The 17,189-nt window shown below is 39.8% G+C and overlaps 1 protein-coding gene across 5 annotated transcripts in view; it reads left to right on the top strand.

The window, feature by feature from the left end:
• The first annotated feature begins 200 nt into the window (after window positions 1–200).
• Window positions 201–17,189, top strand: part of EPS15 (epidermal growth factor receptor pathway substrate 15) — a 39,020-nt gene continuing 22,031 nt past the window's right edge. For all 5 annotated transcript variants that reach the window (XM_072343924.1, XM_072343922.1, XM_072343921.1 and 2 more), the window contains exons 1-12: window positions 201–379; window positions 5,958–5,999; window positions 7,614–7,703; window positions 8,051–8,098; window positions 9,076–9,171; window positions 9,572–9,637; window positions 10,141–10,266; window positions 10,706–10,765; window positions 11,062–11,262; window positions 12,357–12,502; window positions 13,393–13,552; window positions 16,686–16,771. In XM_072343924.1, coding sequence (XP_072200025.1) covers window positions 353–379; window positions 5,958–5,999; window positions 7,614–7,703; window positions 8,051–8,098; window positions 9,076–9,171; window positions 9,572–9,637; window positions 10,141–10,266; window positions 10,706–10,765; window positions 11,062–11,262; window positions 12,357–12,502; window positions 13,393–13,552; window positions 16,686–16,771 — 1,148 coding nt within the window. In that variant the 5' untranslated portion in view covers window positions 201–352. The remainder of the gene's footprint in view (window positions 380–5,957; window positions 6,000–7,613; window positions 7,704–8,050; window positions 8,099–9,075; window positions 9,172–9,571; window positions 9,638–10,140; window positions 10,267–10,705; window positions 10,766–11,061; window positions 11,263–12,356; window positions 12,503–13,392; window positions 13,553–16,685; window positions 16,772–17,189) is intronic.

Below are 17,189 nucleotides of genomic sequence, written 5' to 3'. Positions count from 1 at the left end.
TCTGAGGCGATGGTTGAGCCAGAGGTTTCGGGACGCGTGAAGCATTAGGGCCAGCGGCGGCACGGGAAGGACTGGGAGCCGAATACGAGACCCGATCCATATCAGCTCATCGCTCCGGCTCCGGGTTTTTGCTGCAGCCACCTTCGGCGCTCCGGCTCCAGCGGCGCTCCGTCGCCCGGGTTTGCGTTACCGCTGCCATCTGCGGGCGGAGGCTCCGGCTCCGGGCCGGCGGGCGGGGATCCGGTGCCGGGTTTTGGCCGGGGCCGTCCGGGGAAGTTGCCGAAGTTGGGCTGCGAGTGCTGGGTCGCGGCGCGTCCTTCCTGCGGCCCGGCCGGTGCATGATGGAAGCAGCATGGCCGCCCACCTCTCCCTGACACAGGTACTTCCCGCCGCGGGGAAGGGGCCGCCCGCCTCTCTCGGGGCGAGGCTCGCCGCCTCTCGGGACGGAGCAGCGGGGGCCCGGGGCTGGAGGCGAGCGGCGCGGCCCCCAAGGAGCGGTTCGGCGCCGCCTCAGCCCGCGGCTTTGTGCGAACCCCGCGCTAGCGGCCCCGCGCTGTCAGGTGGCGGCCGCGGTGCGGTGCGAGGGCGGGCCGTGCGGGAAGCCCCGAGCCGGCCGGGCGCTGCCGGCTCCGCAACGCGGCCCCGCGCGGCTCTAAGGTGCCTCTGCCCGCGGCCTGGGCACGGCCCCCGCTGTCCCTCGGCCGGGGAGCGGCCCACAGAGGGCTGCGGCGGCTGTCAGCGCGATGGGGCTTTTGTCTCGGGGAAAGTGCGTCTGGCTTCAACGGAACGAACGGAGAACGAACCCCAGATCCGCCCTGCGGGTGGCGGAGCCGTGGGGCACGGCGGTGCTCCGAGGCGGTGGGCCGGGTCCGGTGGCAGCGCCCGCCGGCTGTGCGCTCAGGAGGGGCCGTGGGCTGCGCCTGATGTTCTGATGTTCCGGCGGTGGTTTAGCAACGGAGGTGCTGGTGTGGAAGGCGTTACCTCGTTTCCGGCTACCTGTGTGCCGTGGGGACACCGCTTTGGCATGTAGGCTCTCGTTCCTTAGAGGTTCGATAGGCAATAAAATGCTAGCGGGGCTGGTTCGTGCAGCAGGGACAGGGGCGCTTTCACTACGACCTGGCAGGCCTGTATTGGTTGCTGCGGTGCTTCAATCCCACCATCCATTGTCACGTTTATTCGAACAAAAAACAAAGCTACTAAATAAGTGTGACTCATGAAGCACGCGTGAGGCAATTACCAAGTTCTGAGCAAGGCTGCTCAGTTTGCAGTTATTCCCCCGTGGAGCTTTTGAGGAAATCATCAATCATTTCAAGTTGGAAACATCCCCTTGCTGCGGAGGGGAAAAAGTTCGCACAGAGCAGTAACTGATTCCGTGGGCTGTTGAATGGGCACGGGCTCTTCTGGCTCGTTATGTGGCGAGAGGGGAGGAGTGTCTGCTGTAGTGCCTTCTGCTGTAAAACATGATTGCTTACGGGCTGTGTAATCCTGTCATTGTAGAATTTATTGACTTTTTTGGTCACGTGGAACAGGAACTAAATAGAAATGTGTTAATGTTGACAGAGACAGAAAAAATTGCCTCTATCCTTAAAACCATTGTGACTGCAACTTGCATCAGTGGTTAAATTGAGGAAGCATTTTCTGTTGTTGTTCATTTATGTGAGGGTTTCTTTTTTTGGCGAGCGGGAGGAGGGTGGGTTGGATAGGAACCATTTCACAAAGTAAAGCAAACCTGAAGGTAATTTCTGAAATTTACAATCTAGTGTTGTGGATGTGTTTAGATGTAGTATGAGGAAGTGAAAATGAGCACGGGTTGGGTGGGAGGGTATAGTTACCACCTGCAGTGAGATCAATTACTTACACCAGCAGGAGAAGTATGTAGGCTGATCTTTTGCTGCTGCAGGCCTCATGCAGAGAATCAGAAGCAGTCGTGCTTGACCTGCAGTTGAGCTCACAGTTGCCTCAGGTTTTCTTTTCCCCTTTCCACGTGTGTTTGATTGATTTAACATAGGTAGGAAGTTGGGGGTTTCCAAAATCAGACTGGGGTATTTTCAGATGGCTTTGCATCTGTGGTGTCTGAGGAGGCCAACATCCTTTATTTGAATATTAAGGCTCTACTTATTAAGTAACATGGAACTTTGATAACTAAAGACATTTCAAACTTGTGTAGATGTAATGAAATTAATGATGTTGAGTTTACTTAAAGAGAATTGCAAAGTGAATATGGCTATCTCTTCCTCTTACGCCCAGTTTTGGTAATAATCTGAGGTGTCTTTAATGTGGAAACAAGATAGCAGTACCAGTGAGGAGGAAGCGTTGGTATCTAGCAGTGTCATCTCTTGGAGAACTCAAGCTATAGCCAAGGAGAAGAGGTTTATTTCTGACCTTCCAACTATGGCTACTTATCTTGTTTAATTTAGAGTGGGAAAGGCAAATAGGAAAAGCACAAAATGCGTATCAGGAGCGTGGGTGATATGTATGTTGGATGTTGAAGGCTGCCGAATGTAATATTTCTGACATTCAGGAAGCTCTCCTGCTTTGGAGAATTAAAGCCGAGGTTCAGTATGATAAACCACGCACAATTGGAAGTTTGGAGAAGTCAGGGTGGGACTGTATAGAAGTGTTAGGGAGAACGGGAAGATAACTTCTTGTTTTCCTCATATTGTGTCATGGGAGTCTGGAATTCCACGTGATGCTGTCCAAAATACTCACTGAACATTACAGCAAGGCTAAGTTAGATACCTGCTAGATTCCTATCCGGTTACTGGAATATATAGGGTATAAATACAAAAGAGTGTGAAGGACTGGTTTGTAGTAATGGATATGTTGTAATATTGAGCCAAAAAGCAGTGACTTAACTCTTTTTCTCTTGAGGTATCTGGTGGACTCCAGATTGACCAGCCATGTTAGTGGCTGAAAGAAGCTGCTTTTTTGTGTTTTATAGACTTTGTTCAGTGCTGATTAGAAGATGGCTGAGGTTTCATGGAGTGATTTGAGAATAAAATTGAACAGTATTTAATTATGCCATGACAGATGTCTGTGCAGAAGGAAGATGGCAGAGTTTCTGTGCATGCTTCAGCTGCTGAACGGGAATGAAAGTTCTGACTCTTTAAGAGCGTGGCTGTAGATGCATATAATTCATAGCAGGTATTTTCTTAATTTCACCTGTGTTGTTGTTAGACAGGGAGAACCTTTTAATCTGAAAGAAGCTTTCATTCAGTAACTCCTTTTCACATCATCAGGAATGTGAGAGAAACGGCGTGATTCCAGAACACAACGGACTGCTTAAAGTACGAGCAAGAAACATCTGTAGTGAATGTCTGCTCTTGTGTAACAGTTTGGTCAGATGAATGTGGAAGAGCCATCTAGGCCTCGGTAGGACAAAAGTTCTAAAAGAATGGGAATTGTATAGTGGGGAAAAATAAAGAGTAGATTCAGATACTTCTTCTAATGGATGTTTTGCTTGAGCATGTGTACTGTCTATAATGAAGCACATCAGCTTCAAACTGAAGTTGAGTTGTTCTTAGTTGTAGCACAGAAAGTGATGGAAAGCTTTACCGTTAAGTGTTTCAAATAAGCAAGAAAGGCAGTGGGTGAAAGGATGGGTTTATCATTGTTTGGAAGGGGCATCACAATAAGCACAGCTCTAAGGCTTTTTGGCTGTGTGTTTGTGCTGTTGTTTGCTTGTAACTGTCAGTACCGTGCCCAATCTATGCACTGCTGTAGGGATTCCAGGTGTTGCAGTTGTCCCTTGGTGTTGCATTTGTCTTTTATGGACTAATTTCATGCTCTTTTCAACCTTTAGGAGACTGCTGTTTCTAATAGTGGAAGAAGAACTGCTTGTACTTTATTCTTCCTTCCCTTTTTAACTTCTCCGAAATGGGGAGCTGAGATTCTTGCTGTGTCTGAAAGCTTCTTTGCTGTCCTGAGTCATCTTGAGACCCAGCAAAGAGCAAGAGGATGGCTGCATGAGGAATATTTACTACCGGATGGTGTCATTTGACATGGAAACTGTTAAAACAAATCCTAAAGCTTGGCTTTATTTTGGTTTTCAGCTTAGATAAACAGCTCACCTTCTATGTTACCTCCTATCTCATTTGGTTTGGAGGGATGCTTTGTTTTGGGGTGGTTTTTTTCCTCTTCAGATAGCCCCCGCAACTGGGGCTTTTTCACTTCTGTTAGCAAAGGAAGGTTGCTGATGTTAGACCTAATAGAAAGAGGGGTGGAAACATGGGTATAAAGGCTTGAGTGCCACTCGAAAATGAGAAGGGCTGGTGAAGGCAACCATCTCTTATTTCCTGGGTTAGTATTCTGAAGTTCAAAGGTTTTCTAACAAAGGTGATAATTACTAGGGCAGACGTTACTCTTGTGAAGTGATAAACTTTTAAGTACAAACATAATAACGTGTTTTTATTTTTGCATGCATTGGAATCTGACCTTTTCTCCCTCCCTCTTTTTTGTATTGTGAGCAAGTTGAGGTTATGCTCTGCAGTTGCACGTTCCAAATCCCATTAAAAGCATGCTCAAAGGTAAATTCTACAGCAGCACCTTTAGAAGCAGAGCAGTGTTGTTCTTCTTGCAGATAGAGAACATTCCTGACAATATCAGTAGCTTTTAATGTGGGGTGTACTTTGCAGGAGAAGTCGGTTACTAGTAAAAATAGTTGGGATTTTTGTTTGTTACTATTACTCTATTTGGTGTCACAGGAAATTCCAGTTGTTGCAGTGGTACTGATGTTAAAATGAACATTGGAAACACTACTGAAACAAATAAGAATGACTGGCTTGTGTTCCAAGTGCTGAATGAAAAGATTGTTTTGCACTCAGTGTTTTCCTTGCAGGACTCCAACGTGATATTTCCTGTCCAGGAGTGACAATGATAGGTTTGGCTGTAATAATGAAACATTTGGCTGAACAAAGAGTGATATTGGGCAAGAGGGATGATGTGGGCTTATACTTCTAGAGCACCCTCTGCCCGACTTTGTTCCAGTATTTTGCTCCTAGCTTTAATGGGATTTTGTCTATTCTGGTACATTATGATGAATTAATGAACTTAGTAAAATATTTGACTGTTTGGGGAACAGCCCCTCTAAAATGCTATTAAAATTGTGGGTGAACTGAGAAGTGCAGCAGTTGACAATTATGAAAGTATGGCATGCTTTGGGGCCTGCTGGAAGGTGTTGTATTAGTGTTACAGTAGTCAGGTCTGGCAAAATGTGAGTGTATTTTGTCAGGCAGTTCTAAGGGGTATATAAGTACCTGCTTTGGTAATGGCTGAAACAAGTAGTTTCCAAATACCAAAGCAAAGTCAGAGTGCAAGAACTGTAGGTTTAGATGCTGTTTTGGCTTGCTTGAGTTTAGGTGAGCTCTAAATGTATGGTAGGTGGTAGTGAAAGTAAGGCAGAAATGATCTTTGGCAATGGTACAAGTTAAAATATCTCTCCCCCCCCCTTTTTTTTTTTAATAACCATTGCTGTAGGTTCAGTTATGAATCCACAAACTTACTTGGGTATCTGAAAATTTTCCAGACTAGTTGCTTAAGGCACTGAATTCTAAATGATGATTTAACGGATAATGAAACCCAGCTATCTTGCTTTGTATTCATTAGTAAGCACTTACTAGACTGTATCATTGCAAGCTTCTTGGCTTGTGTAGGATCTTGCATAAGAATTTGTTTCGTGCTGCCTAGCGTGGTGACCTGTCTGATGGTAACCTGATAGTGATTAGTGGCAGTGACTCCAAAACAAGCAGCTAGTATACAAAACAAGCACAAGCTACGGTATAACTGTCCTTATCGTTTTGCAAAATTAATAGACTTAAATAAGTGCATAACGCATTATGAAGACCAGCAAAGTGTTTCCTAGCTCTAATTATCCATGAAGAAGGGAGTTGAAATGCAGATTTTATGATTAATTGAATATCTTTCCCTCTCTCCCCCCCCCCTTTTTTTTTCCTTTATAGTTATCAAGTGCAAATCCTGTGTATGAGAAGTTCTATCGACAGGTATGTGCGTTCTTGTTGAGAAAAGAAGCTTTCTTTAACATAGAAGAATATTGCTGTAGACTTCAGCATGTCCAGCAGTGTGTAAATGTTTGAAGTTCAAGAAAAACACTGCTGACTTACAATATATTTCTGTAGTAACTAACACTTGTCTGAGCTATATCAGTGCAAAAGAAGGTGTAAGATGATTTATATATGGCGGTTTGATAGCAAATTCAACAAAACATACATCAGTTTACAATAATAAGACTGTTAGCAGTTGGACTGGAGTAACCCCCTGCCAAATACTGTGCTAATGTGGTTTGTTTTCCATTTACAAGTGAAACTGACCATTGTGTTTGCAGACTAGTTAGATTTATGTAAGACTTGCATCTCTCTTGGTGTCTTAAGGTTCTTTTCAGTGCTGTAAGGAGTGGGCTTTGGGTGAAAGGCAACCCAATGACAAAAGCATATGTGTAGTTCTTGCAGCTTCACTCAATAGACATAAATCTTTTGACTTTGGAATTTTATTTATTACTTGTCTTTTATATTTAGACCCAGAAGAAAGAAGAAAAAACAAACCTCAAAAACTTGAGCGCTCACTTCTTAAGAAGGACTTTTCTCCACAAAAGGGGCATTTCAGTTTTGAAATTGCTGAACAAAAAGAGGGAGTTTACTTTGGTTAAAGTTAGGATGACTTGTGAGAGTTAAAGGCATTAGAAGGTCACAAGAAAAGACAAGGAGCTCACTCTTCTCCATGTTAGATTTCCTAGCTCCATACAAGTGGCTGTATCACTGACACACACCTGTCTGCTTCTTCTTCGTGGTTTCAATTGCTTAATCACTGAAGTATGAAACAAAAAGTTGGATGAAGAATGGGAGTTACAGCCCAAGTATGATCCAGCTTCTGAAGTCACTTAGCATCCTGCATCTGTTGGCTCATACAGCCTTGTGACATTGGAGCATTGTTGTCTGGCAGTCTCAGCAGGATACAGCCACAGGGATTCCTTGAACCTGATGTTACTGTTATGTTGTGTCACTGGATTTAGTCTTCTGACTTGCTCAGCCAAATGCTTTTTTGCAGGCATTTGTACTAAGAAGTAACTTTGGAATGGACAGTCTAAACACTTTCAGATGCACATGATAACTTTTACCTTCTTCTTTATATAAAGAGATGTCAGCTTTCAAAATAGTAGTGTTAGAAAGACATTTCCCTTTGTCTTATAGTATTAGTAGAGCATGTCTTGTTTCATTCATAGTAGCACTTAAGAGCTTTCTGTACCACTGAAGAATAAATTCATCACCTGAAATAGCACTGATGCTCAGTACTCCTCCAGTTCTATCATAAACTTAGTCATTTGGTTTAGGTAGTATGGACTGTGAAATTAAAAATAAACACATGATATATGTTTATACATATATAAACATATACATATGTTATGTTTTTTCATATATCATAGGCATATGATATATGAAAAATAAATATGTGTTACTCTGCCTTTGCTGAGAGGGATTCTGAAAAAGTGGCTATGTTAACCTGACTATTCTTTGCTAGCTTTGCGAGAGCTTCTGTAATGAGACTGCATCAATTCAAAAGCTGGTTGGTGATGTGAGTTGGCTTTTATTTTCTACCCCCAGGTTGATTCTGCTAATACTGGAAGAGTGTTAGCTTCTGATGCAGCTGTCTTCTTGAAGAAATCTGGATTGACAGACTTGGTACTTGGAAAGGTATTTAATGACAAGTATTTAATTATCCTGTCTCTTGCTTCAGTTAGTGTTCTCTGTAAATTAAAATACTTGGAAAGGTATGGCAGGATACATGATCTTCCTTCATGTGTTTTCAGTACTGCTATTTAATGGTTTCAAACTTCAGTACCTGTGCTTATTCCACTGTATATGTTGCTCACGATGGAAATTAAAACAGCATTTAAATTTGTCACCACAAATAATTGCTTTAGCAAAAGTTAAGAACTGAACTTCCATCCAAGAATTAAATTGTTTTCAATGTGAGCAAGAACTTGCCAGCTTCCTTTTAGTGTTTTGGAATACCTTTGACTATTGTTTTTATGTTTTAGATTTGGGACTTAGCTGATACTGATAGCAAAGGAATCTTGAACAAACAGGTATGATTGTTTGATGAATGAGGTTACTCTAACTGCTAGCAAACCTTGCAATAAGATAAGCCTGAATGTTTCTGGTTCAGAAAGGCAGTTCTTCTCATAGGATTTTTTTTTTTCTGGTATGTACTCCCTGTTTCAGTGTAAGCTACAATAAATGAAGCTACCTCATCTGTTTCTCTTTAAGTCATAAAATGACCTGCTGTGTATGTGTGCAATACAACAGAGGAATAATTTAAGGTCTAATGTACTGTATTTACTATTATGGTAATTTTTCCTCTTAATCTTGAGGTGAAAAATGCAGAAATCAAAATCTGTAAAATCTTCAAAATCTGTATTTATCTAATTTTGTTGGATTTTATGTGTGTGTGCTGTATTTGGACTTGTTCTTTTTAAGCTGCAGCTGTGAGCAGTATGTTAGTCAAACATACATCACTGGTGCATGTAGCGTGAGCTGCTGACAAACTCAGATGTGATATTGCTATTTGATGGTTTGAAGTGTAGTTAGTTAAATAATGGCCTGCAGAGAGTTGTTTGCTTTCTTTCACAGTAGGAAAAGCTGCTTGTAGCATCTATGAAACAAATCTTTCACCAGCCTTCCAATTTAGTTCATCCCTTTCATATGCTGTACATTTCTTCCCTCCTTCGCTGTCAGCTGCCACCTTTGGGGTTAACTCAGTTCCTTCAAGATAAACAGCTGTATGTGCTGCTTCAGATTCTTACTTCTCTGTCATAGAAGATCTGAGTGCAGAGAGCTGATTATACTAGCAAGGAAACTACTAAATGCATGGAGGTAGTAATTACAAGTTTCACCTCGCTGCAAGAATTCACTGTTTTTTGAGTGCTGCTTTCTGTCATTTTGCAACTCATACCCTTCCAAGCTGTTTGTGACCTTTGTATGTATAACGGTACTAGGAAACCTCTTAATCCTTGCTCTTGCATGTTTTCATGTAATAAAACTTACCATTTTATTTTTCCTGTAGGAGTTTTTTGTAGCTTTACGACTTGTAGCATGTGCACAGAATGGATTGGATGTTTCCCTGAGTAGCCTCAATTTGCCCGTTCCTCCACCAAGATTTGTAAGATTTTATTCTCAGTATACATATCAACTTATTAATAAGAAGCTTTGAAGCTAACAACTAGGAGGGCTTGTTATAAATATCTGATATGTCTGAAAAAGATGTTGCAGGGGAGGGGAAAACAAGAGAACATGGAGTTAGAGTAAGGTGCTGCATGTTTTAGTGGGGTTATAAAAGTAAAATTGTGTGAAATTGGAACGTTTATGGCACTCATTCTACTAGTGCTGTCCTTAATGGAAGGAAGGTTTTGAATTTCTTACTGTCAATCTTTATTTCCCTAACTAAAGTATGCATGACTCAAATGCCTTGAGAAGCAATGACTTCATGAATAAGGGGGAAGTTTTGAAATGTCAGAACTCTTTATTTTTTTAAGTGAGTTTTTTCTCTTTTTTTTCATTAGACTGATACTAGTAGTCCTTTGCTGCTCAGTGGAACAGCATCAAGTGATATACCATGGGCTGTTAAGGTAAGCAAAGTATTGTGCTACCACCCAGAACAGTAATGTGGTGTGTAAGGAAACACAAGTCTGAGAAAAATTTGGTGCTGATAGCTATAGTTCATTAAATATGATGAATGCACATTCCTGTTAAATCTGTAATTTGGCTTGTAGATCTAATTTGTGTGGGTCTGGGGGAGGGGTGAAACCGCTTGGGAAATCTTGGGAAGAAGCTTGATTTATTGAGAATGGTCACTTGAAGGCATGAAAACAAATGAGGACTAAATCTCAATGGATTTTGTACAAGTCTCTGACTTTAAAAAGAAAAGAATGGGGGTTGCGGGGGAAAATGTAATTTCTGTGTATCAGGAACTTCCTGATATGATATGATACAATATACATTCCATGTACGCCTTCTTCACTGTAGCTTTGACAAAATAATTTGACAAAAATAAGTCAGTATTTTTGAAAGTGCTTTGTAGACTGCAAGTGTGACTGCTTCCATAAGTCTTATTTTTCTTCTGTTCCCACAGTTGGAAGACAAAGCCAAGTATGATGCTATTTTCGACAGCCTAAATCCTGTTAATGGACTGTTGTCAGGAGATAAAGTGAAACCTGTACTCCTGAACTCAAAACTGCCAGTGGATATCTTAGGACGAGTAAGAATAGCTTTTTATCATTACTTATCAGTTAATTGTTAACTCACAGATAATAACTGTGCTACATTCATCATCTGTTCCTCAAATCCTGTGTTTATAGTAATAAGCCTAAATACTAAATATTGTCATATGGAGCTGACCACACATAGAACTGTTAAACTGTGAAATTTTTCTTTGATATTTCAATAGATTTCCTCTCATTATAGAACATACACAAAACTGATAGATTAACACTTAGTTTAGGACAGGGTTCCATCAGCACTCCAATTTCAGTCTCTTCTTTTGCATGGCCTGTATGAATTTATCACTTACTGAAAACTGCTGTTAGATTAATAGGACTTTAGATATAATGGAAGGAGACTGTTTCACATTTGTTTTTTAATGACACAAAAAGGCAAACATTACAGTTATATTCCTGTGTTCTTCTTTTTATTGGTAGGTGTGGGAATTGAGTGATATCGACCGAGATGGAATGTTGGATCGTGATGAATTTGCAGTTGTAAGTATTCTGTATGCCTCAGAGTTTTGAAAATTGAATGACAGAGGCTTAAAATGGATGAATTGTATGTTAGATTCTGACTGTGCAGTTTCATTTATTGCCTTTATTCAAAGACTTTAATCAAATTTTATTACTAAATTAACATCAATTTATTGAATGCATCGTTACACAACAGTAATTTTTCCTCTGGGCTAAATGAAATATTGTGAAAAGATGCTACAAAGTTACTTGTTAACTAATTCTTTCTCTTCCTCCTCTCCTCATTCACATGTTTGTTTCTTTGTATATGTGTTCAGGCCATGTACTTGGTGTACTGTGCGTTGGAGAAGGAACCAGTGCCAATGTCCTTGCCTGCAGCTTTGGTGCCACTATCCAAGAGAAAACCTATTAGTGTTCCAGGAGCAATGCCCTTAATTCCTTCATCAGCATCTTGCAAAGATTCTCATCAGTCCTTGCCACCTGTAGGCATTTTAGCTGCCAAAACACCATTAACACAGGTATAATTCTGAAGGAAATTAGGGTCAAAAAGTTTGCTCTTAATGTTGTGCTTTGGGGTCTGCCTGTGTGAAAAGTCTTGATAAACGTTTTTTATTTCCTTCTCCTTGGCCTATCGATAATAAAGTTGAGAAGGGTGATGGGAAGACCAGATTAAGAGACAGGATAACACATAATTTCTTCAGATGTCTTCAAATATGAACGGTTGGATAAAAGTATATTATTTAGTGAAGATTTTGAAGATATTTTAAAAATAAATTGTTTCAAAGCATCTAGCTCAACCCAAAGATCAGAACACTTAGAAAACAGTTCAATCCAAGTATGTGCAGGCAGAATGTTTGTTCTGACCGAATACTGACTTGAATATGGGCAGTACTGAAAACAAACTGTGATAGGATTGTGTACTTACATGTTGTCCAAGACTTTTAATCTGACAGTTTACTTGACTGACTTAAGCCTGGGTAGTGTGTGTATTACAAAGCAGTGTGTTCTGGGTGAGTGTCTTGGTGTATGTTTTTTTTATACAGCACCATTTGGGGTTTCTATGTTAATTGTCCTTGTACTTTTAAATTAATATCCACAAGCATGCGTGTATGGAGAAGCTGAAGCAATTTTCACTCATCCTCCCCCCACATTTTTATAGTAAATAGTGTAGTTGTAAATGTTGAAGTAAGAAATGTGGCTGTAACTCCTATCTTGAGCTGAGCTTGACTCCAGTGGTGTAAGGAGGGATGAAGTTGATGTAGGCAGACTGAGTACAGTGGTGAGTGCAAAACTCTGTGCTAGGAGGAGATCTGGGCCCCAGGGGATACATCTGTTGCATAGGCAAAGAAGTAGAGCAGTATCAACCAACTGTTGTCCTTCACTGATACCAGCGTTCCTACTTTTGGAGTGTCGTACAGATGTCTATATATGTCTGTTTTGGATGATAAAAGTGATTCATGAATTAGGCACCCATACCACTTTTAAAATCTGTGCTGTTGTCCTTCAAATATGTAACTCTGAAAGTACATGACTGTCTGAAAACAGAACTGTCTTTATCTTGGCATTGTGGGTTTTGTTTTTCTCTCTACCACTCCCCCTCCCTTCCCTTCAGTGGGTTGTATCGCCTGCAGACAAAATTAAGTATGATGAGATCTTTGTGAAAACTGACAAGGACATGGATGGATTTGTGTCAGGTGTGGAAGCCAGAGAACTATTCTTGAAGACAGGACTGCCTTCTGCTCTGCTTGCACATATCTGGTAGGGATTATTTTTCCACAACAGCTGTTTAGGCGATGGCATGGTTCTTGCTCTTTCCTAGCTCTTTTCATGAAAAGAGGTCGACATTTATTGAAAATGAGAGCTATTTTCATATACAATAGCAAAGCTTCTGTATTAGCAGCGGTAGCTTAATTTGCTTCTACTTTTGGATAGAAGTAGGGGGGAAATTGGTTAATGCCATGAGCTATTTCCTAGCTAAAGGAGGTAAAGAGCCTGAAAAGATAGCTACAAACCAATACTGCATTTAGCTAAATGCCTGTATATAAAGCACCATAATGTTGCTGTGTATTTGAACACTGATACTGTCCATCTGAGAATTATCTGTATGAAATTCTTAGCATTCGAGACTCAGGGCCCTTCTAATCCTGTGAATCATTTGTCTTTCATTATAACCTGTATATTATAGCTTGTAGTGACACCTACTGTGTGGTGGTATTGTTTCTAAATTTTTCTCCATTGTAAGCTATTGCATGGTACTCTGATACAGAAACATTGTCTTTTTCAAAGTATGGTTAGTATAATATAGGAAATCCAGGAAAATGGTATGAACTGGTGCTGCTTATGGAGAGTTCTTCAGTTTAGCAAGTAAATTCAGCTACAGATATTCAGATATTGCAGTTTATAGGGCTAGTTCTGCCTTTTACCAGATTAATAATTACTCTAACAGAGCAGTGAAACTGTACAAAAAGAGGAAGTGATTGGGTATGTTTCTGTATCTATTACCATGGTTTATTTGTGCATTGCATTATTTTTAATAGAGGAGATATACAATAGCTGTTTTCACAGTTCTAACCAAAAGAAAGTATAACATGAAGAGTTATGTTTGTGGAAATGAAGATTTGGTTTATTTCATGTGCATCTCTGTTCAGGGCACTCTGTGATACAAAGGACTGTGGGAAACTTTCCAAGGAACAGTTTGCTTTGGCTTTCTACTTAATTAATCAGAAATTAACAAAGGGCATCGATCCACCTCAAGCTCTGACTCCAGAGATGATTCCACCTTCAGACAGGAGCGTCACATTACAGAAGGTAAGGATGGGTTTGCATGCGTGGTATACATTTCAAAGGCAGCACAGGAGGCACTTCAAGTACTGGCAAACCTTAAGTTTGTTATAAGATCAGGAACAAAACAAGTATTAATTACAAGGAAGTGACAAAACACTGCTCCATTCATGTTTTGAAATGAAGCTGTCATTTATTACACTTGCCAACCAAGCAGAGAGATCTTATGTTGAGAAAGCACTATTTTCTATTTTAGAAGAATAATCTTTTTCCTGTCCATGGAAATCTTAGTTTGCATCAGAAGTAACATGCACAAGTTCTGTGTGTTTGTCCTAATGTGCCTTTCAATTATCTTTTGCATTTCTTTTTTTCAGTAACTCTCAAAATGATGTGAACTAAATAAAGTTTATGTTTTCAAAGTTCAAGAAGTAAATGTCCACCATTTTATTCTTCACAGATAGTTTGAATGTCTCGATAGTGTCTTAATTGCCATCTGTCTTAATCTAGCAGTAGACCATACCTCAACAGTTCAAGTTAAGTTTATCAGGATGGCAGGAGTCATGGCAAATTCTTACTTGTTTTACGCCTCATAGAGTCTTACGTTGGTTACCTTTTCTTGGTTGTGCAAAGCATTGTCCTGCCTCTACACTTTCTTGAACACAATGAAAAATCAGCAACTGAAAAAGTAGAAACTCAGAATTTGGCACTACTTTTGAGTTTCTGTAACTGGAATCTTATTTCTTTTTTACATTCTATTTAAAAAAAGAATAACTGCTTTATTTGCAACCCTACTAATCTTTTTTGTATGTTTGCTTTCCTTTCTATGTCTCTTTTCTAGTTTGGACTGTTTTTTCCATTCTGCACCACTCTGCTTTTCATCCTTATTATTCTGTCAGTTTGTTAACTCTGCTTTCTCAAGGTTAGAGAATCTTTGCTTTTCTAATATTTACTGTCTGTTGGTTTGATAATGAGCGTCCTTCTAAGACTCTTAAATAACCACTGAAATAGTGCAGCACTTTTCTGAAGCATCACAACTTGTTGCAGTCTCCAATTATTACTGGTTTCTAGTGTTGTTCATCTGGAAGAATCTCGAGGTGCTTTGCAAATCTGAACTAACACAGTGTACATTATCTGCTCTTGTGAAGAAAATGGTTTCTGGGTAGACCACTGTGGCTGTTACGTTTTGGCTACGTGTACTGTTTAAGTTTACAAAAGAAAGTGCTTTGCATTATCCTGTTGGAATTGTTGGGGGAAGCGATGACAGTTGTAGCCCAGTCTGACAGATGACAGTTTCCATTAGGACTGATGCCCATTTTATTACTGATTATGTTTCAGAGAATGTAGTGGTCAGAACACTTCAGATGAAATCAACGTTGTTTATTGCTATTCTGTGTACATTGTGGTACATAATGGTAATCCATTGTATTTTTGAAGTATAGAAAGTTAACTTGCAGTCCTTCTTGGTAGATATTCAGAAATCACGTCCACTTACATTGCTGTTTCCTAATGTTTGGTGTACTTGTGGAATTTCATTACTGCGGTGGTATAATGTGTATTTATTTCCCATAAATGGGAAAGAGCAGAGTCTAGTATTTGTTGCTGTGTTCCTTTACATTAAGCTGTTTGTAGTCACAAAACCAGCTCTTGCATAACCAGCTGTAAAACTTACCCTTGCATTCAAGTTCCTTTATGGAATTGTGAGTGAAATTAACTTTTATTAATATTATCAGTTCAAAAACTTGAAGTGTTGCTTGCATGTGTGTTGTTGTATGTCAAGTGGCAGCAAATAATTCCAACTTCTATCTCTTTTAAACTTGCATAATAAAGCAAAAAATGGCCTTTCTGGACCATGTACCTCCCCAACATTCATCTGAAGAACTGAAAATATGACAGTAGTACATTTTGCTCAAATTTGATGCTAGAATACCATTAGAAAACAAAGTCCAGAAAGAATTTGTACTTGTGGCTGGTACCACCATATTTTCCTTCCTCCTTCCTAGGAGAAGGAAGGATTTCCTTGTTAGAACACTGTGGGCAACTCGGCAAAACTCCAGTGTAATTCTTGAGAATAGGATGGAGCTTGGTCACTATTTGGCCAGTTTGAGAAAGTGTACACTAACCTGGTTAAGAATAACTGTATGGTTTTCTTATTCTCAATTTGTGTCATCTGCTACAATAAAAATATGTATGAATAATCTGTGATTGTGCTGAATAACATTCTCTGCCACTGTGTGCTCAGATTTACTGCTTACATCTTTGGTTGACTAAGATTTCTTACTTTTTTCCACAGGATACACAATAAGTAGTTAGTAACATCTTGATTTATCTTCAGAGAAAGAAATGTTTCTCTGCAGAATTTAAAGACTTGAATTTGTGTTATTTTTGAGATATCACCAGCAGGATGTTTACTCTTGCCCTCTGAACTTCTGGTTCTTGTCCCAGATAACTTCATTCAAAGCTTAGAGGAATATATGTGTTTTAGAGTGTAGTTGCCATGTCTATGGCTTCCTAAATCTGTGTGTGTTTTGTTCGGGCATAGTGGAACAATTACAGTATTGGTTAATTTGTGTCTTTAAAACTTGTTGCCCAGTCATTTATGTAAATTCATAAACACATGCATAATTTGTGTTACAATAGTTGTCTCATTACGAAGTTGTTAAGGAAATAAGAACTCATGGGCATAAATTATCTGTAATTACATATTATTGGAGTTTCAGTACACTGGGATTTGTGCTAACCTAGCTGGATAAAGCCTGAAGCATTGCAAATAAAGTGTTTTTACTTTGCATCAGGAGGATCAACAAGGTGAAGGAATACATATGTCAATAGTAAATAAACCAAACCAGTTTCAAATGAGAGATAGGAAACCAGCTAAACATTAACCATCAAATAAATGTAATTTTAGAACTGGACTCTTTTGGTATGATTAGGTGTGCTTATGTGGAAGACATGCCTTCAAGAATTTACAGGAGATGAACTTGTTCCCTATTACTGGATTCATAGGGCATATAGTATATTCAGTCAATGTAGCAGCTGGACTTTTCTTTACAATTAAGGGTTTGAAAAGTAATGTTCCAAACAGTTGTTACATTTGTGTGTCACTTGTAAAGTGAAGGTAGATGTCAGACTGCATAAGCCAACTTGTTTTTTTTTCTTTCAGAGTGCTCAAGGACTGAATTCCGTAGCAGATTTTTCTGCAATTAAAGAGCTTGATACATTGAACAATGAAATAGTAGATCTGCAGAGGTAGGTAAAGGAGGAGTGTTTGGTTGTTTTACTTACTCTTTGATATTATTGTTTTCCTTAAAAATAAACCAAAAAAACGGTGCGTAATTGAAAATCAGAAGGTGATATAGTCTGCTAACAGTGGTAAGCAAATTGATAAATTTATTCTTATGATGTTTAACTCTTCTATTCATTGACTTAAATGACTGCATTTAGTAACAGCAAGACTGGAAATTTTGTCCGTGATCACTTCTGGGCATGTTTCAGAGAGCTGCATCTGCTAGCACCCTAGGATCCAAATATTCTCTTTTGTTCATCTTTGCTGTCAGATGAGGATACAGGAGATCTATTGGATGTGGGAGCCAGGAAATAAATTAGTATTAGATGCCTTTGATTTGTAAAGTGAATCCTAGGGGCTTTTTCCTAGTGGAGGCTGGGA

Source organism: Excalfactoria chinensis, chromosome 8 (genome assembly GCF_039878825.1).
Source record: "Excalfactoria chinensis isolate bCotChi1 chromosome 8, bCotChi1.hap2, whole genome shotgun sequence".
NCBI lineage: Eukaryota > Metazoa > Chordata > Aves > Galliformes > Phasianidae > Excalfactoria > Excalfactoria chinensis.
The sequence above is the reverse complement of the archived record's forward strand: the minus strand, read 5'-3'. Positions and strand labels throughout refer to the sequence as shown.